The sequence below is a fragment of the Ptychodera flava genome, chromosome 20, assembly GCF_041260155.1.
Source record: "Ptychodera flava strain L36383 chromosome 20, AS_Pfla_20210202, whole genome shotgun sequence".
Taxonomy (NCBI): Eukaryota; Metazoa; Hemichordata; class Enteropneusta; family Ptychoderidae; genus Ptychodera; species Ptychodera flava.
In genome coordinates, this window is record NC_091947.1 from 31,529,296 (window position 1) to 31,555,803 (window position 26,508).

At 37.2% G+C, this 26,508-nt stretch overlaps 2 protein-coding genes across 2 annotated transcripts; one reads left to right on the top strand and one right to left on the bottom strand.

Moving 5' to 3' along the window:
* Window positions 1-651: 651 nt before the first annotated feature.
* LOC139120640 (serine protease HTRA2, mitochondrial-like) lies at window positions 652-8,618 on the bottom strand. The gene is made up of 6 exons (XM_070685158.1): window positions 7,934-8,618; window positions 6,149-6,353; window positions 5,515-5,709; window positions 4,739-4,886; window positions 4,411-4,618; window positions 652-3,098 (listed from the first exon to the last, which is right to left on the bottom strand). The coding sequence occupies exons 1-6, from the start codon at window positions 8,470-8,472 to the stop codon at window positions 2,933-2,935; spliced, it is 1,461 nt and encodes a 486-aa protein (XP_070541259.1). The 5' UTR covers window positions 8,473-8,618; the 3' UTR covers window positions 652-2,932.
* Window positions 8,619-8,851: 233 nt separating this feature from the next.
* Window positions 8,852-23,742, top strand: LOC139120639 (cell division cycle protein 23 homolog). Its single transcript, XM_070685157.1, has 14 exons — window positions 8,852-9,007; window positions 12,315-12,390; window positions 14,730-14,867; window positions 15,209-15,357; window positions 15,687-15,819; window positions 16,750-16,927; window positions 17,507-17,604; window positions 18,080-18,161; window positions 18,499-18,663; window positions 19,138-19,246; window positions 19,932-20,069; window positions 20,809-20,887; window positions 21,055-21,171; window positions 23,242-23,742. The coding sequence occupies exons 1-14, from the start codon at window positions 8,883-8,885 to the stop codon at window positions 23,416-23,418; spliced, it is 1,764 nt and encodes a 587-aa protein (XP_070541258.1). The 5' UTR covers window positions 8,852-8,882; the 3' UTR covers window positions 23,419-23,742.
* The last annotated feature ends 2,766 nt before the right edge of the window (window positions 23,743-26,508 follow it).

Consider the following 26,508-nt stretch of genomic DNA (forward strand, 5'->3'; position numbering starts at 1 on the left):
TTCAGCACTTGCTTTCTTCCATAAAGATGATGGAGAGTTTAAAGATTGATTCTTACAGCAATTTTGATCAGTGATAGACATTAGTATTAATCAAGACCTCTTTCTAACCCTTTCAGCACCATGGTTTGTCACAAAATAACACTTATCAATAGTGATTGTGGACCTGTTTACAGGAAATTGGGGTCAAAGGTTAAAGGACTATTGACAATTTTATTCCTTTACATTACACTTTTGAGCCGGATTTCCTTTGAATTAAGTGACTTCATGTTTTTGTCTAAATTTTAGTGGCGTACAACAGAAAAGGGAAGTCCATGCAATTTTTTTATGCAAATTCAAAATTTCTGATCGGCAGACATATTTGAATATCTGTGCCAGACATTCTTTTAGCTATATGCCAATCCTTTGCAAAATATGAAAAACTTTGAATTTGTTGCCAACTTGTGTTGAAAAACACTGCCATAAACAGCATATGCATCATAACAGGGAAGAAAAGAGAAGTCATGTCATAGAGGGCGCCCTAACAATAAGGGCATAAGGATATTTTCATGATACTATGACATAATACCTTTGTGGAAAAAAATTCGAACTTCTTTTATATACTGTTGGGTACAGACACAGACTTGATATATCAAAACATACAAAGGGGCAAAGAAACTGGTGATATTTGGTTTATTATTAAAGAAAACTTGTAATATCAAAATTACACTCTACAGCATCGTTGATGAAGTCTGATCACTTTAAGTGTATAACAATGTTATCTTTTTAATCTATATGCGTAAATCAGTTTCTGTAAAATCACCATTACATGTCGATGATCACACACGGGATAGAAAGAAACTTTGCATATTAAACTGACTTTATAAAGCACTAAAAATAACTTTCCGTAATTTGTGGAGAAAGCAAAAGAAATATTTTTCACAGAGTGAAAAATATTACAAAGTCTGAACATGTTCTTGATCATAAAATATAATTATTAAATTTCAGAACAACATGAATAATAAAGACAATATTTACTGTAGAATAGTTTTGGCAAAATGTCAAGACAACTACTCTCTCTTGGATGATCCAAATGTGCAGCACCACACTGGAAGGTCTACAATGAAAACACTGCCTTTTTCAGTGATCATGAAACTTAAAATCATCATAAACAAAGTGTTTTCTTTGAGTTAAAACTGGAACAAATACGCACTAGGGCAAAGTATACGTAGCAATGTAATAGTTGAAAAAATAAGTTTTCACAAAGTTTCTGGTCAATACACCTTCCGTCCAATGGAAGTACAACAACCATATGCTTTGTTCTCTTTTCATGAGTGTACAATATACATCCATCACTTTTAAAATTTCCATTAATTTCCATCACTGCATGAATGCTATCATTGGATCAAGGGAAAACTCATGGCTACATGCTGTCACAAACATGACGTGTTGAAACATGTTAGCTATCTATGGTTTTGTTATCAGACAATGTTCTAACACAATACCATTTCTTGACAGCTGAAAATTATTTGTACACCATAAAGTGTATGATTGGTACAACGTTGCTCTGCTAAGTCAGAAATATGTCTAGAATACAGTAAGTAGCAGAATATTCTAATTTCTGGCAGACTTAATTACCAGTAGTTTATTTCTTTTCTGCAGAATGAAAGCAGAATAAGTTTTTATGGATATGTCAAATGTTAAGGTTATTATCTGTAAGGGCAGAAAGGTAGTTATACCAAGTAAAGCCCTGATGATATTTTCAAATCACAGGTATTGCTAGAGGGGAACTTAAGTATAACATTTTCATCTTGATTGTCATGGTTGCACATTTCAAGGTCAAGTTGAAAGTTATATTGGAAAGGAAACTCACACTTCAAAAGCATGAACACACAGACACACAGACACACACATACATAGACACACTGACACATAGTCCAGCAGAAGACACACATTGTCATGGCTGAGCTAATGAATGACTTTCAAATGTCCAATATAAAATACGTCCAGGAGTGCAAGATTTTCTCATGAAAATTTCTGATGTAGATTCCAAAAAATTTAACACTTGTAATATCAAAACAGCAGTGGAATCAAAACAGCCATGTTACCATAGTAACTCCTCTTACCATATCACTATATGGTGAGTGGGAGCTAATTCAGGAAATTCCCAGTCAGATTCAAACTCACTATGTACCGCACCTAGTCACACTATCAAACATCACAGACAAAACCACTCCACTAAATCAGCAAACTTAAACAAAGACTGGTTCAATAAAACATGATAAGTTGTTACAATTTTTCTGACCAAAGCCCCTCTACACACTGTAAAGTGTATGAGGCACTCAAACATACATACTCACTACCATACATTGCACACGAACATAATCAAAGCAATGAAAGTTATGATTTGACAAATTTACTGCCAGAATACCACCTTTTTTAAAGCACCATCATTTTGTGGGCAGTGAACCTGTGCCACATATGCATATGCTGTACCATTCAACATATGCTACTATGTAAATGGACTTCATATTAAACAGATAGATCTTTAATGTTTGGTGCATATCATTTTTGAGCTTCACTGATCAGTTTTCAATTTATAATCACACATTTACATAGCAAAAAATAGCAGACATTAACATAAAGCTCCATTTTGAAAATTTTGTAATAATTTCAACACAGCTTTAATTTTCTCTGAAAACTTTTAATCATGAAAAAATTATTCATAAAAGAAAATCTGATCAAGCTGTCATGTGGAAAGAATGAGTCCTTCCCTACAGCTTCATAGCAGCAACACGTCTCAATGAAAATAGGTCAGCTGACCATCACATGATCAACACTGACCAATAGTCATGTGGCTATCCAAGAACTTAAACTGCCCCTTGTTTTTGTTTAGAATTTTACAGATATGCACTCAACAACCTATAGTTAATGATAGAGATGTATTACTGTACTGCTAGTCAACTTCTTCCGGGGTTATCTTGACCTTGATCTTGGCATCCTTCCTGATGATGGTAACATCAAGGGTTTTGTTTTTGCTGACTGCATCAAAGACATCACTAGCACTATTGACAGCATTTCCATTGATGTTGATGATCACATCACCTGGTCTAATTCCCGCACTGAAATGGAAAATATAGAAAATTCTTAAATAAACTTTAAGAAGATAATTGTTTTGAAATTTTCAGAAAGTTTGAAGATCTTTGGACTACTTCAAAGTTTTAAACTATCCATCTTTCTTGCCATTTCACTTTTATCACACCTCCTTCCCTGGAAATTTGTCACAGTAAATGATATGATCAGGGGTCTCCATCATGGATATTTTGAGAGAGTGGCCCAACACCCATCCCCTCTCATGAGATTAGACTTGTCATCAAAATGACACTACCTTATCGATGTGAAACTATGACGTAGGCATTTATTCATAAAGTGAGGAAATTTGGGGTTCATCACCTGAAGCCAAAAATAAACGCAAAAGGCTGAAATTTGGAAGAAAATTAACAGACATGAAACAATGCAAGTTTTGTTTTTTCAGAGATTCCTAACAAAGTTGTTGGTAACAGAAATGATGACAAAGGGAGTATTTTTTTCAAAAGTTTTTTTGGCTCTTTCCTACTCCTACTTCCCATCAGCTGCAAGTTCTAACATCTCAAGTGTTGATACAATTTTCACATGGTTTTAGATTCAATTATACATGTAGACACATTTAGATGCATTCAAACAACAGTAGTCCTTTCATACAATATGGTGTTCAACAAGTGGCTACTTTACAGTGAAAGCCAGCTGAGCATGAATGATGAAATTGATCTGAATGTTACAGTGTATCTCACTTGTGTAATTGGTTTGTAAGGTTCTTTCCAAATTTACTACAGGAGCAGTACTACTACTTGCAGTTAAGTTGCAGCAAACAACAAACAACAGACAGATGATAGTGTTGTTTCACAGTAGGCTTTCACTGTAATTGTTTAGATATACGGTAGCTATAAAACCAGCCAGCCGGTACGAACTGATTGGTGTATGTGTGTGTGGTTTTCTCAAGTAAAAAGAAACTAAACGGTTCAAAACATTTGACTGTTGGTAAAATAATAAGCTTTACTTTCAACTTTTAACTTTTTGGGGCAAAGAACTTCAAGAAATGCCAAGGCAAAGACAAAGAGCACAGCTTGACATTGACTCAGCTGCTATATAATGTGACATGGGGCGGTATAGCAATGTTATACAAGCTGTCTGTATCTAAAGTGTACCAGACAGTATACTCCCCTATGTGTTTTATATATAGCAAGTAAATACACAGTCCTTTTATCAGTGCCAGTACTGTTTCAAATCCGGGAGCAAGTTCTCAATGCAGTAACACAGGTGTGTTAACATTTAGATCAATTTCATCGTTCAGTCTCAGCTGGCTTTCACTGTAATGACAGCAGCCAGTAATCCTACCTGTGGCTAGGTGACTGCAAGACAACACTGTGAATCAGCACACCACTCTTGACATCAGGGAAGTTATCCATCCTCTGTTGGAGTTCACATACAATACCAGGAGTCAAGGTTAACATTGTCAGACCAATGTAATGTCTCTTTGGTGTGATACTGATCTTTTTTGCATCATCCTGACCACCGCCACCAAACCATCCCTTAGGTTGCGATTCTGTAAAAGAATACAATATTTATCTTTCTTCAATGTCAAAGTTTTATGTATCTCATAAAATTCATTAATATGATTTTTTATGAACAGAAATCTCTCGACAGTTATTAATATAACACTTACTTTCTCTTTCAAGTTTTTCTACTCTCACTAGAAATTCTTTGGCGTGGTCGATGGGGATGGCAAAGGAAATGCCAGCAGTCACTTTCATGGTATTAATGCCGATTGCTTCACCATCCAAATTTACCAGTGGACCTCCAGAATTGCCAAACTGGGAAAAAATTGGATTAAACATGGTAAAAACATGTCATGACAGGAGTGCTTGTTATCTTTATTGGTTACCAATAACATTTATCACTTATTCGCAGAGACTGTTTTGGTTTTTGTTGTGCACGAAACAGACCTTCTCTTCAGCTACTTTGACCTTTCTGAGGTAAAGTCATTCAAAGTGCAAAAGGTCACTGTGTCATCCCACACCAGTGACATACACCATCACTGATGGTAAAGTCAGTAAGTTGTAGCATGATACGTCAGAGAAATATTCTGTATGTCTTCAGCAGTTTTTGTTGATTATCTTTTTAAAATACGGCTTGCAGTAATGCTGATTTTAACCAACTTAGCATTATAGTGGCTGATAAGGCTTGCAGGAAAAGGATTAAAATTTATCCCCATTGACAGTTACTCATTTTGCCTGAAAGAATCACAATTTTCTTGTAGAATGGAACACATGCAAATGTGAATGTTCCTGGTCAACCACAAGGATTAGCATATGTCCACTTCATTTTCATGTGCTCTTCTGTTTTTATTTCCTGTAGGCCACAAAGCTGCCAAGCAATTTCCATAGATTTGAATTCATGTCTTCCTTGACAACGCAATAAAATTGAAACATTTTCACTCACATTAATTGCTGCATCTGTCTGGATGTAATTCATATCTTTGTTTCTCAAACCAAGTTCTTTGCTGCCTCGACTGGCAGTGCTGACAATACCACATGTTATAGTGTTACTTAAGGCTAGTGGACTTCCCATCGCAATGACAAACTCTCCAGGTCTCAACTCTGATGATGTGCCAAGCTTCATTGATGGCAGCACATCCTATAAAAACATGTGTGGAAAGTATGATGAAATCCACTGGTGGATGCCCATTATTATTTTGTTCATGCCAAATAGCCTTTTTTTCCACAATGGGATTAGTTTCATTGGCTTTTATTTCAAAAGGTAAAATACTCTGAGTATAACATTATTATCTATATTAACGTAAAACAATTGCAGAGAATGCTATATGAACTCAGCACAAATTAACTTTCTTTCTGCAAGGAATTACCTATTTGAAATTAGTTAATGTAAACTGTATATCACATTTGACAAAAGTTGCACTTCAACATGATTTCAGTAGTTTTGACATAGACTTGAAACTTATTCAGTGACACCTTTTGTATGGCCAGATGTTCAATCAGATTCACAGTCACTACTTTTACTGGGAAACAACATAAATGCCACACACCAATATACATCCAGTGGATTTGATTATTACCTTGACATCAAGTTGGATGGCTGCCAAGTCTGAAACAGGATCGATGGCTTTCACTCTCCCATCGAACACTCTGCCATCTTGTAATTTCACTTTGACTGTCTTTCTGTTCGCTACCACATGAGCATTCGTCAGGATCAAGCCATTAGGACTGACAATGAATCCTGAACCATTGGATGTGGGTACATCCTGACCAAAGAATGGATGCCTACAAGAGAAAAAGGAAAAGCTATCCTTTCAATCTAAATATACAATGCTGTATTTCATTCATAGACAAAATCACAAAGTACAGTGCTTTAACTGTTCAAATAATGGTTGTAAATTCAAGATATCAAATGGAGAAGTAAATTTGCTGTTGTTTGCTGCTCATTCATCATCATTATATTTCTGACTAATTTGTCCTTGTGCATACTGATAACGCATACTTATTTAGCCATTAATTATAGTATTTAAAAGGCCAGTAATGCCAACTTTTAATAACTTTCTCACCATTTTTGTTTTGAATGCCAACCATAACTCCTTGTGCTACTTCCCAAAGCATACTGATATACACAATGTTCAACTTGTCAATGCAGCCTGTATGTGTGTAAACTGCATTGTTAATGTTATTGTTGAAAAGTGACTTCTGGTCCGGACTAGAACTAAAATGTAAACAACCCTGGGTTGGTAACTCTGCTGGTGGACAGAATTGTCCCCGAGGTTATCGTTCGCCCAGTTAAAGCGATGAAATTCGTTTCTTTGCCTCGATAAAGTTTGTATGTGCGATGTGTGATAGTGAGCATGCGTGCGCGAGTGCTTCACAAACTCTACAACGTGTGGAGCGGTCTCAGTCAGAAAAATGTAACAACTTAGCCGGCTATTGAACCACTCTTTTTTGGGAGTGGAGATTTAGCCGAGCGGTTCTCTCTGTGGCCTCTCCGCTAGGCGACTGATGCCGTATGTTGTGGGTTCAAACCCGATTGAAAACTAGCTGTATGTAAACAATAACAATGCATTTTTTACACAATCATATAGACCCTAAGTTGACAAACTAAATAGTGGGACTTTCAACATTCTTTGGGGAGTAGAGTAAGAAGTTAAAATTGATATACAAAACAAAAATAATGATAATATTGTCAAAAGTTACTGGCCCTTTAAAGGGATACAGTCGTCGGAACTGCACTCAAAGGTCGTATGGGACCCATACGACCCATTTAAACACTGTATCCAAGGTATGATGGTGATTGATGAAAGTTAAAACATGTCTGTCATAATCTACATCTTATAATTTAAATGTTGCAGCTATGATGATGAGGTGCATCTAGATATCGTCACGAAATACATTGTTTGTAAACAAGAAACTCGCACAGGCACAGTTCTGACAACTGTTTCCACTCCCATTGTACGTCTTTCAGCATTATCATTCAATATCATAAAATTGCCATCATCATAATTGTCAGAATTATCATCATTATTGTCATCACCACCTCAAGCATCATCATTATCATCATCATCATCACTACCTCCACTATCATACTACCACCTCAAGCATCATCATCATCATCATCATCATCATATCATCATTACCATGATCATCACCATCATCATCATCATCATCATCATCGTCATTATCGTCATCATCATCATCACTACCTCCACTATCATACTACCACCTCAAGCATCATCATCATCATCATCATCATCATCATCATCATCATCATCATCATCGTCATCATCATCATCATCGTCATCATAAGCACTTCTACCATCACACTTCCATCTCAATCATCTCATCTTCATCAAACTGACCTATCATGGATTTCTATGTACACCAGCGCTGGGAGCACATTTTCTACTGTGTCAGCAATGAAGTTTAACTGTTTTGAGCGTAGTGGTGGAAGAGGTGGAGAGGGGCCATCATGGACAACCTGTGCAGCCTTAACTGAAGGAAGAGAGAGGATACCATCTGTTGACGGGGATGATTCCGTTCTGCCAAAGTCACTTTGTAAGGCAAGCGCTCCCTCGTTTTCGGATTGTTGTTGGGACGCCTCCTTTTCTCTGAGTTCCCTTCGTTTTCTTTCCCTCCGGGAGACATTGCCGAACGTGAACCATCGCTGTATAGGTCCAACAATCATATACCCAACGAAACACCAAAAGACAAACTGGCCAATGGTTGTCCAGTAGATCTTGATGTTCTTGTCTCGCTGACTTTTGGTGATGTTTCTCACCAGAATGCCATTAGCGGAACCTGGTCCGTACTTTGGCGATGTCAAACGAAATACACTCTGTGAACTTCGGTGAAAGTGCCTCGCGAACGAAAGGGTGCTACTTAGCCTTGATAGAGCCATCTTTCACCTTCTGAAATCACAACTTCACGTCGACTGTGGATATGTTAAAAATAAAGGTTAGTCACCGGTGATGACATCGACAACATTATCTCCTCGTTGAGCGTTGATTCCTCTGTAAAGTAACACTGACCTACAATGACCCAGGATCTAGTGAACTGCGCCGCCAACGCTTTGGTGAAACCATGGTGAAATGTACTGGAAATGGATTAAAATCGTCTTCAGAGCGATATTTTCAACATATAAAATCCTGCACTTTCCTACAAAATTTATTATTACCCTTCTTTCCTTTCTTTCTTTGTTTCTTTCATGCGACTTTATGAATTTTCATATTTTAAAATTATACTTCTCTTTTTCTAGTTTCGATTGGAGGCAATTAATTCCAAACAAACAGTCGCCCGCCCGAAATCAAAATGGCGTTAATCACAAGTAGTGTTCTGCAGTCAGCGCAAATTATAAGCCTTCCAAATATAAAACGAGACCTTCTCATAGCCATCAAAGAGTGCAATGCAAGGGGTCTTCTCCACAGCGTCAAATGGTAAGATTTATCCCTTTATTCTATACCACGTACGTTAACCGTAACTATTTGTTTTCGCTCGAGCAAAGCATGCTTAGCTCGATCTCGAAACGACGAGCCAGTCGAAACACACCATGGAGGTACATGTGAGTTGAACGCTCTGAAGTCTGAATGCCTATACTGACAACATACAGACTGACAGAAGTGTTGGGGGTCAAGGTCAACAACTTTATTCCGATGTTGACTGACTATGAGCCGATTTCCGCCAAAAGCCCCGAACACTAGTAGTAAGCGCTCATATTTACTTCCATAGTCACACCATGGAGTTATGGTCGCACCACGGTCCCTCCCCACAAAGGACCGTGATCGCACTCATAGTCTACTCATGCTGCCTCAGATTAAAATTGAAAACTTTGACGCGTAAGGACATAACACAGTCCCTCTATGGATAGAGGGACTGTGGACATATACATGGTATATTGCGATCAGTGACCCTACTAGCTGTGATATCGCAGCGGTACTTGTGGCGTGTATCGAACGCGATCAGGTCATTGGGGTCATCGCCACAGTCCCGCTGCGAGCCAACGCATAGGCTTCGTTGGCAGTTTACTACGAGATAAAGCATGCAATAAATAAAATTATACCTACTGTATCACTGACTATCTAAGACTCATCTTTTACTCCTGCTAACGAGCCTGACCGTGACAACATGTATTTTCGACCGTTTTTCGGTGAGTCGTCGATGGTTCCTGCTTGAATTTGAACTTTTGACCTCCAACGTATTCAGTGCGTTGTACGCGCGATTGAGCAAACATCGTAGAAACCATCGATGGCTCACGGGAAAATGGTCGAAAATACGTGTTCTTATCTTCAAGAAAGTTAGCAGGCGTACAGAATGAGTCTCAGATAGTGATAAAGATGATACAAGTTTATTTATTCAAAGGCTAATGTAGTTCATAATTTTGCGAGCTAAATCTACGACACCGGTCGGTCTCATAGTAAACTGCCAACGAAGCCTATGTGTTGGCTCGCAGCGGGACTGTGGCGATGACCTCAATGACCCGAGCGCGTTCGATACACGCCACAAGTACCGCTGCGATATCACAGCTATGACCCTACCACCTGGTGACCCAGTGTGGTAGTGCTACAGCCCACTCCTCAGCTCAACAGAGTAATTTAACCGAGGGGGATGTTAAGACCACAAACACTTAGAGTGCACTTCAATAACACCAAGCCTCTCCCTCGGTTAAATTACTGAGTGTTCAGTCTGAGGTACAGACCAAGGGTTATAGATTGGAAGCTAATGTCAGCAGTGAGTTGACATTTGACAGCAGACAAGCCTTGCAATAACAAGGCAAGTCTGGTCTTAGGGATTTCAAATCACATGATCTATTGCAATGGATGTCCACACTATGTCGAACCGCATAACATGCACACAAATTCTGGCAGATTTCTTCACAGATCGACATCAAATACAAATTTTGTAAACACACCCATTTTTTCCATATAAGGGTGTAGGCAAGTACTATATTGACCTCCAGAATATGGTGGTGCGAAATTTGTGAATGACTGTTTACTATGTATGCCGCAGCTAACTGAAAAGTAAAAAAATCCAGAGAAGAATCAAAAAGCAAAGGCAGACAGATTATACACTTGGATGAAAATGTGCAAGAAAGCGAGCAAAAAATCAAACATGATGCTGCTGCAAACTTTACCGATATGCAGGTTATATCACTTCGGAAAAGATAAGAAGAAGCTACAGAAAAGAATAAGTCACCGAAAAAATAAAGGAGAGAATAAAACCCTAAATCAAATCCAGTATAATTTAGAAGAGAGAAGAGATACAGAACCTAAACAATGAGATAAGTGATTATAACAAGAGAATTACTGAACTTGAATAACTTACATGTAATGACATTTTAGATAGTGATCTCATCAGCACCATAGACAATAGTTTCTCTACTGTCTATTTCAGCACATATGAAAATGGGAAATATACAACAGAATTTAGACTGTGTAATGACTCTCGCAAGAGAATGCAGTATAAGTTTGAACAAATTGAATTAGGTTATTAAAGTTGTTCTTCAAAACTTGGTTGGTAAAATGCCAAGCAGATTACCAAGTCTTGACTTGCGTTCAAGGCTTCTAATTGAAGCCAAAACTGTGGCTCAAAAACCGGTTGAGGAATTATTGAAGCAATCAGATCCATTAACATTACTGGAAGCACCCTGCACTCAGTTGCAACAAGTAAATACTTCAGGCAACCTTACAGGATGGCACAAGCCTATCCACAGGTGACCCTGATGTGACTACCACTGGTCTTAAAATTACAATGACATTGAGCTTGAATTTGTTTTTCCAGACAGGTGATATGAAGAAGCATTCTTGTCACCACCCTGATGTCCTTTTCATTGATTGCACGTACAGGGTCAACATTGAATGCTTCACATGTTTCATTCAGGATGTCACCGTGTTCATTACTATTGATACCTACATAAATCAAGCTTTAATATAAATTCATGTGCTTACCAAGTTAAATTTGAAGAAAGAAAATTCCCTCAACTAAAATTGAAACAAATGATCAAAAACCATGGCAGAACACTACCGCAAATCATCTCCTGCCATGTTCATCTATTGAATCAGGTCAAGTCAGGTGAAAGCAGTAAAGTATGATATGTTTTATATGACAATTAAATGATTTAAGAAATTCAACACAAGATGTTTATCAGACACATACCGCTTGGCAATCACACAATTTCACCATGTGTCAACAGCATTTTACCAATTGTTATTCCCACAAAAAATTTGAATGAAACTTACAAGTATAAATATTCAAGCTTGAACACGTACAACCATAGCCAGAAAGCACCTTGCCAGCAATCATCTGCTAAAATACATTGAAAAATACATGAAAATGCATGGTCAATACAGGGTGCAATAGTGGAATACGCTGAAAACAGAAATCAGCTCTTCCAAGACACTTGTCTCTTTTAAAAGCTTATTGTAAAACATTATCAGGAGAAATTTTAACATTGTCTTTAACCTGCTCACTCCCAATTCCCTGTAAACAGGTCCACACTCACATTGATAACAATGGGTTTGGACTAAACTATGGTGGTGAAAGGGTTAAAATTGCAGATTTTTAGATGTTGTATTTGTCCTTTTATTATGTTTTTATGTGGTTACTGTATTTGTATTTTAGATTTGTCAATATTTGGCCTCATGGGAAGATAATTTTCTTTAGATTTTACTAAGCCATCCTCTTTAAATAAGGTCAAATAAATAATAAATAAATTAATAAGTTGTTAATTTTGTTTTACATTTCTAGGGCAGCACAGTTGTCATATGCACTGAGTTCAACAAAACCATCATCACCACCAACAACAACAGAGGAAGAGAGTACAGTAAGTAAGGAATTTATTTTGAGAGAATGTCCGGTCTTTGACTTCATCATGTCACTAGTTTACAATGTGTACTTTGATAGCTATACACCAGAGCAGTGTGTTCTATAAGCTCTCTAAGCCACTGACTCAACAGTGTTTTGTACTTATATATTATCCCATGGTATTTTACTCTGTTTGACGTCATCGTATACGAGTGTTTTTCGCGGAGCCGTACAACTTCGAGCCTTCGGCTCGAAGTTGTGCGGCTCCGCGAAATACAATGACGGTGGCATAATTGCTAATTTTTTCTTGATTTCTTCAATGTAAAGACCAACACTGCATGCATTCGCGGAGCCGTACAACTTCGAGCCTTCGGCTCGAAGTTGTGCGGCTCCGCGAAAAACACTCGTATACGATGACGTCAAACAGAGAAAAATACCATGGGATTATATATTTATCACATGAACAGTCTTCTTATTTTTCTTTTGACGTGAATGGATCAAAATTATCGTAACAAATTGCATGAATTTCGTCGCGATTTGTGTTTTACTTACGCGGATTACTTTCATTTAAAGAGTAAAGCGGCCCGTCACCCAGGAGATACTTTCATTCATAAATCCCATCAAGCTGAAATTTGCTACATCAAATGGTATCTCCACCAACCAGACATACGGATTCTGTCACTTGAACCTGTCAATCATTGTCTCGTGCTGTACCGATGCCAAGCAAGGCAAGTCGGCCATCGGTACGGTGGACATAACTTTCATCGTGCTAGCGACGGATAGCCATAGTATTCAGAGTTATTCAGAATATTTACAAATAGATTTATGAAGTGCAACGACACGATCGAAACAGTAATTCTCATTCGCAGAGATTCCGTGGCTTTTCAAGATATCACACAAGTTTACGACCGTGGCGAGCGCGAAAGATTCCGTTCGATGACACACAGAGTGTACACCTCATTGCATGTTTATGCCCACAACGCTGCCATCACGGGTCTCTGCCATGCCGGTGTCAACTCGTTAATCCCGATCTCGGTCGTCAATGTTTTCGTCTTAAGGACTTTGATGTTTGCAGTGACATATATCTCACCCGTAGATACATCCTAATTTTACTTGACGGAAACTCTGTTTTGAGTGTTGTCTGAGTCAACTTTCGAAGTACATCGGATTCCACAGCGCTGCCATGCATATAAGCTTACAGCTCAACAGTTGATGTCTTCGCTGGCGCTACAGCCTTACGCCGCGCTGAAGGTTTGATTCCGAGCAAGAATTTACGGAATTTTTGTATGATGAAGGAAATTTATCGTTGTTAGTCAAATGACTTTATGTTACTTGTGCCTGTATGTCGCTTTCCCGAAGATTATACTGTACTCATTTATTCAGTTGAACTTCCGTTGAGGTGAAGATTTCAGGTTTATCGAGAACAGCTATAGTTTTAGCGACTCGAAATTTCGCTGGACATGCCTTCTATGTTTCCATGTGGATTTATCGGGTCACCTTTTTTGAAAAAGAGCACGGCATCGATCACGACAAATCGGTCTATGTTCACGTCGCGACCCCCATGTATGAACGGTACCATGCAAGAAAAAAGTTCCAGTTGATGACGTACAACATGGGTAATTCGGATTTCTTATCCGTCCTGTTCTACGTCACACAGGTGGGAATTCGGGCCAGTTCATGTGATAATGTGATAAAATTACATGTACCCTCTATCAGATATTAGAGGTAACTCAAGGAAATTTCAAGCAATTCCTAAATTAACTTTTAGAGTCAAGAAATCTTAGAATTTAGAATGTATTTGACCAAGGGATGAAATTTCAGGGCTTACAGTATATATAACTCATTGGCACTTTCACTTACTTACAATAATAGATGAGCAGCACTGAGAAAAACCGTATACACATTTTAGAAAAATTTGAATGTTATGGGCCAATTTGTTAACCCATATTCTCCATATTGCCAAGGAGCCTTTTTCTCTATTCACTACACTGCAATTCAGCCATATTTGTATAAAATAAAACAACAACAAAACTTCTGTATTAGCTACAAAGAAAAACATCACATACTCTATGTGAATCTGGAAAAAATTAATTTAAAAACTGGTGGCAAGATTAATACCCTTTGACCATACATGTTAAAAATTTAATAATAACACATTTCTTACTTGTTACTATATTGACTGATTTGATTCCAGTCCCTTTTTTTCTTACATATGTATGTACTAGCATTTATTTTCAAAATAGACAAAAGTAAATCATTTTATTGATCAGATTACATCATAATACAAAATATTGAAGCAGTCACACATCACTAACGGGATTTCTCTGTCCTTGTTTTTTGTAATTTTTCTTTTTTTAGGAATTCCTTGAGGAGTTTGACCAGTACACTCTGGCCAAATCTTACTTTGATCTCAAGGAATATGACAGAGCTGCTTACTTTGTTGAGAAATGCAAAAGTAGCAGAGCCTATTTCCTGCATATTTATGGAAGATACTTGGTAAGCGCTTCATGGATTGGATCTTTGCTGTGTTTCCCAGCATTAACATGCAAACAATATGGACACTGTCAAGTACAGATGTCCCTAAACACCAGAGTTGAACTCTCAGTTTTACAATTTGCATTGTGAGAGGCCTTTGAATGGCATCATATCTCTGATGGATACTATCATTTTCAAAAAATCTCATTTCTTTATAAGATCCGTAGAAGTTGATTTTCAGTTAAATGTTATTTATATAATTTCCATTCTTCATAAGATATATTTTCAACATCTTGATCATTTCTTCCTTGATATGCATGCAGCAACATTACTTGAAATTCTTCCTTTTTCACCTGCTTCAGTCAGGGGAGAAGAAAAAATATGATGAGATGCCAGACCCCCTAGGACCACTAGAATATGCAGATCTGAAAAATGAATCCCTCAGGACACTGAGAATAGAACTCAGTCAAAAACATTCCAAGGGTGAACTTGATGGATTCTGTTTGTATTTGTAAGTTTAACTTGTACTATAGCAGTAATATTTTATATGATCAATTTCCATATGGTAAATGTTTATGGCCATTAAATTCAGTGAACACGAGTTTTAGAGTTACAGTTACTGTAATAATGAGCTATGTTTATATTTCGATTTATGGTTTGCTAGATTCTGAACACTGGCACACAATTTATCCAGTTTTGCTATGTTGATAATTTATTCATGAAAACATTTTCTGAATATGCAACACTATTGTTGTAGGAGAGGACTGTGAAAACCAGTGTGTTGTCACACATGTATGCCATATTGTTAAAATCATTCTTGTTTTCATCAATATGTAACAGATATGGAGTTGTTTTGAAGAAACTGGGTCTTTACAAAGAAGCTGTCAGTACTCTGGTGGAAGCAATCACTTTAACACCACTACACTGGGGATCATGGCTTGAACTATCGGGTCTTCTCACAGACAAAGACATGGTATGACCACTTAACATTTCAGAACATCAATAATGGCAGCTTCCCTTGTGGAACTTCCCCGCTTTAAGTCCAAAACTCCAGTTAACCGATAAATCATAATAGTCTAGGCTAATGTATTATGTTTCTGTTCCGCTGATCACTGACACAATGAAGAACTGTACATGTATGCATATCAGAGGGAATGATTCTGTGATCAAATATTTTCTGTGTTCAGTCATCATCTAAAGCACACACACAGTATTCCATGGAACAGTAACATTAACTATTTCTGTGTTGTGCGTCAACTAGTTTCTTGGTCCACCCACTAGTGTACTACTAAGTACATGTGTTCATTTTGTCAGTGCACCCTGTATATACATGTATGTCTAACCAAAATTGCCCTTGTTGAAAGGTGAATTTAAGTCTGACCTTAAAATAACTTGTCCACAATATAATGGTAGCAGGTGCATATACACATGCCAAATACTGGGCATTTTAACATGCTTTAAGGAGAAGACCAAGAAATTGTATATAATACATACTTCAAAAATATTACAGATGCAGTAACATTACAAAAACATTTCAAACATCCAAATCTTACCAATTTGTATGTATTTGGCAAAGTGTCTTTTTGAGTTTAGTTTATATCTAATCTTTATTGAACACACAACTTCCCTCTGAAGGGAAGAAAAGCGTTACAAAAACAAATGAGGAAGTTACTGAAAAGAAACCAAAACAGAGTAACATGTGCATCTTTATTAGTTCTTTTATCATCTTGGATTTCTCTTTCACAATGTTCATCATATGTGCAAGTTTGCCATAATTTTTTTTTCCATGCCTTCATTCCTGTCTCAAAACACATGTAGTCACTATTTATTATATAGACAATGATACTATGAATAGAGTGCCAAGATGTGGTCACTCAAACATTTATGGGTGTTTATGTTTCAGTTAAGTTCCCTGACATTACCTGATCACTGGATGAAGGAGTTCTTTGCGGCCCACACTTGTCTTGAACTTCAAATGAATGAAGAGGCATTGAAGAGATATGAAACACTCAAAGAGACAGGATTTCACAAGAGTTTATACATCAAAGCAGAGATCGCAATAGCAACACATAATTTGAGAGGTAAGTGTAAGAAAGATACATTTCAGTAATGAACATGTTCCCCCTGTCACGTTATACCAGGGGTTGAGGAAGAAGGGTGGGGGCGGGCAAGCAGTGTTCTTTTGATATAGTTACCCATGTATGAACAACAACCGGAATCAACATTGTGTTTGAACATGTACGTTTCTTTTGTTTAACTTTCTGCAACACTCACACTCTGTCATGTTGTATGTAAGTCTCGATAATAACGCGGTGGTTAACAAATAGTAACTCATATTTGTTTTCCTAGAATCATGGATCATTTACCATTACAGTTTTACTCAATCATGATACCTGCACTGATGCACAGAGATCTCTTGTTGGTTTGATAAATTTGTTCATACCACAAAACACTTGGGTGTTTGAAAATTTCTAGAAACTATGATAGACTCACAGACCCTCAAAAGCTTGTGTGTTTGACGATGCAGTGTAGCCTCCAGGGACAAGAAAGTATCCATACTATATGTATTTCAGCAAAGACTTACCATCTTTTTTTCACTCATTTGATATTATTTCTCTTTGTATAACTCGTCTACATTTTTGTCTGACATTCATTTTTAGATGCTGACATGGCTGTGACATTGTTTTCAGAATTACAACAATCTGATCCCTTCATGTTGGATCATATGGATATATTTTCAAATTTACTTTACGTCAAGGTTAGTTACACCGTTCCAAGATTAATAAAGAGCCATATCACTCAGCTAGCTCTCCATAGAAGTAAGTGACTACCAATCTCAGATAGCTCTGGCAGTGAAGTGTAGTCAATAAAAAAAATATGAGGACTTGTCAGATGGACACACAGTTGATTTCTAAACTTTGCTAGTAATGCCTCATGTAAACAGAACTTGACCTTGTGAGTCATGAAATAGACCAGTGATATGACACTTGATTTCTGTCAATACCTCGAATAGTACAGATTATGGTGAGTTGTGTCTGCTCTGACATACAGAGACTACAAGATTCAAGACTGCTTTTAATAAATCACAAGAACATTATTTATTTTTACTATTAGATGGCAAACGGAGGAAGAAGTTAGAAATGACAGGAAGCATAGCCATGTGATCTCCAGTACCCTTATACTTACATTTAATCATTGTTTTCCACTTTTCGCTTTTTTACTTTGATTTTCAGGAAATGAAACCAGAGCTAGGATATCTTGCCCACAAATGTTGTGAAATAGACAAATACAGGGTAGAGACAGCCCATGTCATAGGTAGGTACTGTCAGCTCAGTTTCCTGCATGAGGTACGTCAACAGAGGTGTTCCCTGGCTGTATCAAATGTGTTTGCTATTTACATTCACTTTCTAAAAAACAAGAGTTTGTCATGAAAGTCAAATATAAATTTGAAACCATGTGGTAAAGTTCATAAATGTTGGTCATGATATTGGTATATACATCACATCTCGTAATAAAAATACTGTTTATGAAAATATTAATCAGCTGTAAAAATTACAACAAATCAATGAATTTGTGCGTATAGAAATGTAAACAAACAGGCAGTAGCTGATTTTATGTGTTTTCATGAGTTCTGATTGAACCTTTTTTGCAGGAAATTTTTACAGTATGAGATCACAGCATGAGAAGGCTGCGTTGTATTTCCAGAGAGCATTGAAATTAAACCCACAGTATCTTGCCGCATGGACTCTGCTGGGACATGAGTACATGGAAATGAAAAACACATCAGCAGCAATACAGGCATACAGACAGGCTATAGGTAATGTCTTTGTTGAGATGATCCAAGTATGTCATGCAATGTGTGTTTTCCAATTGATTGAATGAAATAAATGACAGGATTTCCATGAGTTATGTGTTATCCCTTTGTCTGATGATGATTATATTGGCAAAGGTGGTAAGAGTGACTATATCAGAGTTTTTTCAGTACTTCTCTGATAACTCTGTTTCAAAGCCATAAGGTGGGAGACTTAATAGTTGTCACCGATATTTTTAATCTATGAGCATCTTCTTGTATTGCTCTCATGTAGGTCTAGTCGCACCATGTAGTTCAAATGACATCATGAAAGTGAAATAATAAAACCAGATTATGGCAACAGACTTACCAATTGCCTGTATCTTTGCTGTCTGTCAAAGCAGGTTGTATTAGAACAGTCCCCAGATAAAAATTTCATATTTTTAAGATTTGACCTGAACTTTTTATTGAATTTGGAACTTTTTTTCTTTTAATTAACAGAAGTAAATCGGCGTGATTACAGAGCTTGGTATGGTCTTGGACAAACTTATGAAATCCTTAAGATGCCATTTTACTGCTTATATTACTACAAGCAAGCCCAGCAACTCAGGTGAGTTTAGTGAACTCTGAACTTTGACTCAAATTGTAGGACATTCTATTCAGGGCATGGTACCGGTCTTCACGATGATAGTGATAAATGGATGATAGTAGAACCACTGTCTCCTTTTGAAAAGTTTCCTTACCAGAGCTTATATCTAAAGGGCATATTGCAGAGGACTTTCTCTGGAACAGCGATGCAATCTGTCTGAAATAGTCGCTTATTAGTGTATTGATGCATCAACCCTCAATCTCTGATACTTAGATCAGTGCCTGTTGACAAAGACTATTTACACCATGTATCTCCTTTGTTCTCCTTTGAAAGTTGTTTCTAGATAATCAATTATTATTGGTGATAAAGCTGACAAAAAACCTGCCCCTTTAACCCTTTTCACCCCCAGTTCCCTGTGTACAGGTCCAACTTTACCATAGAAAACAATGGATTTGGGTCAAACTATGGTGGTGAAAGGGTTAAACATCATCAGTGAAGATAGTAGAGTGGATACTCACACTGTAGGCACATTCAATATTGTACTTACTGGCTCAACCTCAAGTAATGATCCAGTTCATAATTGCCAGTAACTTTGAGCGTCTTTGGCATGTGATATATTTCTCTCTAGAACAAGTTCAAGGTTATTGAACAGTACATACCGACTCAAAATTGTAACATTGTGTATGCTGTGCTGTATATGTTACAGGCCTAACGATTCACGTATGCTGGTTGCTCTCGGTGAAAGTTTTGAAAAATTGGAGAAGATCCAAGAAGCCAAGAAATGTTACTGGAGAGCTTACTCAGTGGGTGATGTGGAGGGTCAGGCTCTCATCAAATTAGCAAAGTAAGTCAATGCAAAACATGCTTGATAGTCAGTAATGTTTTCATTGAGAGCTTTGTCTGCTGTTGTCAATAGGCCAAACCCGGAATTCGAATCGACCACGGTACAAACAAAGCCATATGCGCAAACGCGCATAGACGTACGTGTATTTCATACGCGCTAGTACACATGTGGGTTTGTATGTACCGGCATCACGTGATTATTTGAGCTTATTGAGTCTGTACAACGCATCGCGTCCTTTTTATTCCGGAGTAGAACCATTGTGTCCTTTAAATCCTGGCTTAAGTGTGTCATAAACTTTTTATTAGTAAACATACATTTGTTTGTATAATCCCCGGTTTTCAATTGCCAAGTTTCAATTCCCTTGAGACGAAATAAGGACAAAGGTGTGGATTTCTATGTGTACAATGTGAATTCTAAAAATAGACCCAGTATGGCCATGTGTCTTCCATGAATGAAAGCTAGAATATCAATCGTATACTATTTGGGCATTTCACATTGAAAGAGACCATAGCAAGACAAAGAATGTTTACTTATCAGTAAAATTTTTATCAATATATAATATTATCTCAATTTATAAGTTTTTTGTCTTGTTAACTATACTTTGTTTGGGGGAAGACCAGGAAATATTTCATTCCAAATATTATTTCATAACATTTCAAGTTTTTTATATTTGCTGCATATTCTACCACCATATAAATGTGTCATCTAACAACCATTCTTTGATTTTATTTTTTTCCAGATTACACGAAAATTTAAAAGAGGATGACCAAGCAGCAACTTTTTACACAAAATTTGTAGAACAGGCAGAGATAATGGGGGTAAGTGGAGAAAAATAGACATGTATTCGATTCGTGTATTCTGTATGTTTTCTGTTGCTGTTATGGTAAAATAGTTGATAAAATATACAGTGCATTTGTAACTGCTGTTGTAGATGACCTTTGACCCTGATGACCAACTTTCACTGTTTGTTGTGTTATACTTGTAGACTATAGAAACCGAAGACAGATGCAATGCCTATCTGTTCCTAGCAAACTACTACCTCAAGAAAAAGAGATTTGAGGAGGCCAGTAGTTATGCTCACAAATGTTGTGCTCACAATGAGGTAAGATACATGTAGCTATATACACAAATGCTTTTCTCGAAATTTTTTTGAAATAATTTTGCATTGAAATTGTGAAATTATTAAAAGGAGATGAACACTGAAATCAAATGACAAAGACATTTAAGTCATTGTCACGATGTACATAATACAGCTGTATGCTCCTGGAAAGTCTTTGAAATGAAACTGACCTGGAAAGTCTTTGAAATGAAACTGACCTGGAAAGTCTTTGAAATGAAACTGAGTCCTGAGAAGTCCTTGAAAATTGATAATTGCCAACAATTTTCAAAACTTTGAAATGATGTATAAAAATAATGTCGTAAAAATTATATCTAGAAAATGGTATTAAGCACCTCAAAAGGTCCTACAAAATTGCTGAAAAAGTCATTGAAAGTCCTTGAATTTTAAGTGACTTTGATCCCATACCTACAGTGTTGTTGAAACAGTGTTTGTATCAAGTAGCTCCTGTTATTACACATATAATTAACCGTTCTTTTGTCACAGGTGATTTTCCTCAGTCATGTAAATCTGCAATTGTTCGACCACTGTTAAAGAAACCAGGTCTTGATAAGAATACCTTGAACAACTACAGACCAATTTCCAATTTAACATCAATTTCTAAGCTCATTGAAAAGGCAGCTTTACTCCAACTTAATTCATACTTATATAGTAACAATCTGTATGCCAAATGTCAGTCGGCCTACAGACAGGGACATAGTACAGAAACTGCATTGGTACGGGTGCAGAATGATGTACTACGTGCACTTGATCGAGGGCAAGATGTTATTTTAATTCTCCTTGATCTTTCGGCAGCTTTTGACACCATTGATCATGATATCTTAGTACACAGGCTCCGTTGTAGGTTTAACATTGATGGCACTGTTTTACAGTGGATTACTTCATACTTGAGAGGTAGGACAATGAGAGTTTGTGTTGGATCAGTGGTGTCAAGGGCTCAGTCATTGGATTGTGGGGTGCCAGGGCTCTGTCCTTGGTCCTGTTCTTTTCAGTCTATACACGACACCCCTTCAGGACATTATTACAAGACATGGTTTAGAAACAATGTTCTACGCTGATGACTCCCAGCTTTATATTACTTGTTCTCATGCTTCTGTCCCCATTTCACAAATTGAAAATTGCATCGAGGAGATACGTCAGTGGATGTGTAACAACATGTTGGCTCTGAATGACAGTAAGACAGAGGTTATTAGATTTTCCTCAAAGTTTAGCAATCTGGGACGATCACGAACTTGTAATATACAGGTTGGTGAAATCAGCATCAATTCCTCTCCTGTAGTTCGTAACCTTGGTGTAATTCTAGATGCATCAGCATCCATGTCAGCCCATGTTAATAATACTTGTAAATCTGCTGCATTTGCTTTATGGAAAATTGGTAAAATACGCAAACTTCTAGATAGTAATTCCACTGAAAAATTAGTTCATTCATTCACACCATCCAGGCTTGATTATTGTAACAGTTTGCTTTTTGGCTTATCACATTATCAACAGAAGAAATAACAATTGGTTCAAAATCCTGCTGCACGTTTGGTCACACTGACTAAGAAAGCAGATCATATTCAACCTGTTCTGTATAGTTTACACTGACTTCCGGTTCATATGCGTATCGAGTTTAAACTTTTATGTTTAACGTACAAAGTTTTACATGATATTGCTCCTCTGTATTTGAAAGAACTTTTAAATATCCGTGTTCCTGGTCGCACTCTTCGGTCGACTGCTGAGGGTGCACTAAGTTTGCATCAGCCAATTGGTAAAACCACTTTTTATGGTTATAGGTCATTTGCTATTTCAGCTCCACAGTTGTGGAATAAGCTTCCATCTGAGTTCCGCTGTTTTAACAACTATGATGTTTTTAATTCTCATGTCAAAACTTACCTTTTTAAAGATTGTTTTTATTAGTATTTTAAATCTGTAATTTTTTAAACTTTAGCTTGGTATGTTCTGCGCCTTGAGGTGTTGTTTTTACACGGAAGGCGTTTTTAAAGAAATAAATAAATATTATTACGGACAGACACTGTAAATAATTGTGTGTTTGTTCTTTCATCTTCTTTCCAGACAAAAGAAGATGGGAAAGCTATCCTTCGACAAATATCCAACATGAGAGCTGCTACAGAAACACCATCCAATTCAGACAGCCAATCGGAATCAAGCAAACTACCAGCATCCACTGCCAATGAAAACACTCCTGTGTGTAGTAGGGTTACACCCATGGACTTGACATTTACACCTTAGTTTTTGAGACTTTCTGACAAAATGCAATGCACATATCTGGCACATTACTTAAGAATATATGGACGTATAGCAGGCATCATGCACAGTGTCTCCATCTGACAAAAATTAACTATCAGATACGACCTTTTTTATCCTGACATGAATGTACATTAGACTTTTCTAGGCTACTTAAAAATCATGACACTGTCTTGAAAGATACATCCGATGCTCTAATACAGAAACAATGTCTGTATTGTGATGTCCACTTGAATTTTCTGCACCCCTTTTCTCCATCAAAATCATATACTGACAAATAAACATCAAGAATATGTATTGATAGCAAAAGTTACCCCTTTTTTGTGGATTCTTTGATTTCTCTGTGTGTATGATTGTAAAGTTTGTGTCTTGTGTGAAGCTGAAGTTTGATGTGGAAATGGTGAGTGTGACAGAAGAGTGTTTCTTTCGTGTAAAATGACTTGTACCAAACTTTGGAAAGTTGTCCTGCATTTTCTGAGGCTTTAGTAATATCATGGAAAATATCTTCAGGGAATCAGTGGATTTGAAAATATGATACATGTAAGTTGTTCAGGTTACCAAAAATGTTTCTTTTGTACAAAAATTGAAGTATCACATCAAGATTGAAAACGTGGTTATTTATACCAGTAGCAGAAATTTGCAAATTACAGTTAACCGCCATACAAATTTTACAACGAGGAAAATCACTGCTGATCCATGAACATGATTTTTTGTCAAGTAAAATGGAATATACAAAATCTGTCTGGTAAAGATACTTTGATTGGGTCATCTGTATTATGAATTTCTGAAGCATAGCTTCTCACAAGTAACAAGCTCAAAGCAATATTTTAATACGTGAATTATGATTGCAATCTGAGAAAATTACTACCATTGAAAGATTCAGAAAACAGCTTGAAATTCATCAATATCGCACACGGGTTATAAGATAGAAAACACTGAAAATCTGGCTACGCTATCTTGCAGGAGCAAACGCCCAAAGAAGTGGCATCTTCCCTCATGTGCAAGTCTGCATTGACAAGTGATTGACTGATACTGAACAACATCAGCTAATATCCTCTAATGGTTTCACAGCTATTACTCAAAACAAGAGAAGATGCATGGCAAACCACAGTATGAAGTTATACATGGTTCAGGTTGTCAGCCTTCTGACCAAAGTGCGCCCTCTAGAGGGGTAACCGTGGTTGAGTGGACAAGGGCACTCTTCAGTGGTGGTTGGCTGGTGCCCGGTCTGCCTCAGTGCTGCGTCTAGTCACATGAGACGCAGTGATCAGCGAACAGTGGTGGCTACCACAACAACACGTTAGTGCTAGATATTCAGCATTCTCTATGCACTCAGGTTTTGTGTCGATAAGCAAATCAGGAATCAGGATATCATCAGATTGTGCGGTGTTTGCTTCTGTACAGCTACTAACGGTATTCCTCTTAGTGTTATTGTAAATCCATTACAGTGAAAGCCAGCTGCAAGAAATTGATCAAAATGTTATCACACTTGTTTATAATTTCTTGAACGACTTGTTCCTGAATTTGCCACAGTAGTGGCACTGATCAAAAAACTATATTGACGCATCATAGAACACATGCCGGGGAGTGTACTCTCTGGCACTCTTTAGATACAAATTGTATAACGTTGCCATATCGCCCCATGTCGATGTCACATATATAGCAGTTGAGTCAAGAGTTAAGCTGTATTCTTGTCTTTGCCTTAGCATTTCTCAAAGTTGTTTTCCCCAAAAAAAGTTGAAAAGAGATCTAATTATTTTACCAATGGTCACATATTTTGACCATTTATCAGTTCTATACTGACTTTTTGGTTTTATTGATATATCTATAGTCCCATAGTTAAGGGACTGTGATATATCTGAACAATTACACTGGAGGCCTTCTGTGAAGCAATGCTACCATCCATCTGTTATTTGCTGCGACTTAACTGCAAGTACTCGTCCTGCAGTAAAATTTAACAACTGTACAAAAAGCACATCGCCTGGTAAACAGGTGAGGTAAACAAAGATGTACACGTGAAAAGGCGTTTACAGGCGGAGAGGGGGAAATCAATTTTATTGTTCTTTCTGAGCTGGCTTTCACTGTAAAATTTGAATGCAATATAACCAGTTGTCAAAAAAATTTTTGCTGGACTTTTGGAAATAAATTTTAATACAGGGAAAGCTGAATACTTCATTACCATCAATGTTATGGCTGAAACTGTGTCAAGGGATCCAACGACACCTCTATAAATAAATCTCAATGCAGTTTGAACAAATCTGATCTCCATAATCTCCTGGAACCTGTATGCCAAATTTCAGAACAATCTGACCAGCAGATTCTTTTCGGAAGATTTTTTACAAACAAAGCAGCAAAATTTGCCCCTAAAATACCATCCTCAAGAACCTGTATACCAAATTTCAAAGCAAGCAGATTCTGAGGTAAACAATTGTTGACGGGCAGAAGAAGACAGACAATCAGCCATCTAATAAGCTCTGTGTTGCTGTCAGCAGACCTAAAACATTTACACACGCTTTGATTTACCATAAAAAATACAATGCGTTATGCGCTTACTGGTATAAAACACATTACGTACATAGAAATCACAATTTCATCAAATATATATGCCCTGTAGAAAATCATCATCTGGCGCATCACTTGTACTCAAGGTACGCATGGTACCACCCACAATCTACTGCTGGGGGAACCAACACCCAATAATCACGACACTCGCACCTAAATATTCATGCCAAAGACTTGATGCACAAAGACTTGCAAATATTAGCCATGATCAAAGAGCAAAAATAGTTTGCCTGACACATGATAGATAGACAGAATACTCACTTTCACAACATGTCATTGCCTTTAATCCTTCAATCATTTCACCGCCATACCTTGGTACCTTTTGTTTTCTTATTATTTAAGGACAAGTGGATAAGAGCACACCTTTGGGACTGAAATATTGTATGCAGTGTTTCTGAGTGTCCTCAGGTCAAACATAGGAAATCGATTTTACAATACTTGATTGCAAATAGTACTTTTATACAAGGGAAGGCCAGCAGATTTCTTTGCTGTTTTTCACAGTTGTTATTGTAA

Excerpts from the sequence above, each read along its gene's own strand:
- LOC139120640 (XM_070685158.1), bottom strand. The coding sequence starts at position 8,472 with ATGGCTCTATCAAGGCTAAGTAGCACCCTTTCGTTCGCGAGGCACTTT. Across the intron at positions 6,354-7,933 it reads TACATAGAAATCCATGATAG|GCATCCATTCTTTGGTCAGG; the intron begins GTCAGTTTGATG and ends TTTCTCTTGTAG. Across the intron at positions 5,710-6,148 it reads CCATCCAACTTGATGTCAAG|GATGTGCTGCCATCAATGAA; the intron begins GTAATAATCAAA and ends ATGTTTTTATAG.
- LOC139120639 (XM_070685157.1), top strand. The coding sequence starts at position 8,883 with ATGGCGTTAATCACAAGTAGTGTTCTGCAGTCAGCGCAAATTATAAGC. Across the intron at positions 14,868-15,208 it reads ATATTTATGGAAGATACTTG|TCAGGGGAGAAGAAAAAATA; the intron begins GTAAGCGCTTCA and ends CACCTGCTTCAG. Across the intron at positions 19,247-19,931 it reads AAGCAAGCCCAGCAACTCAG|GCCTAACGATTCACGTATGC; the intron begins GTGAGTTTAGTG and ends TATATGTTACAG.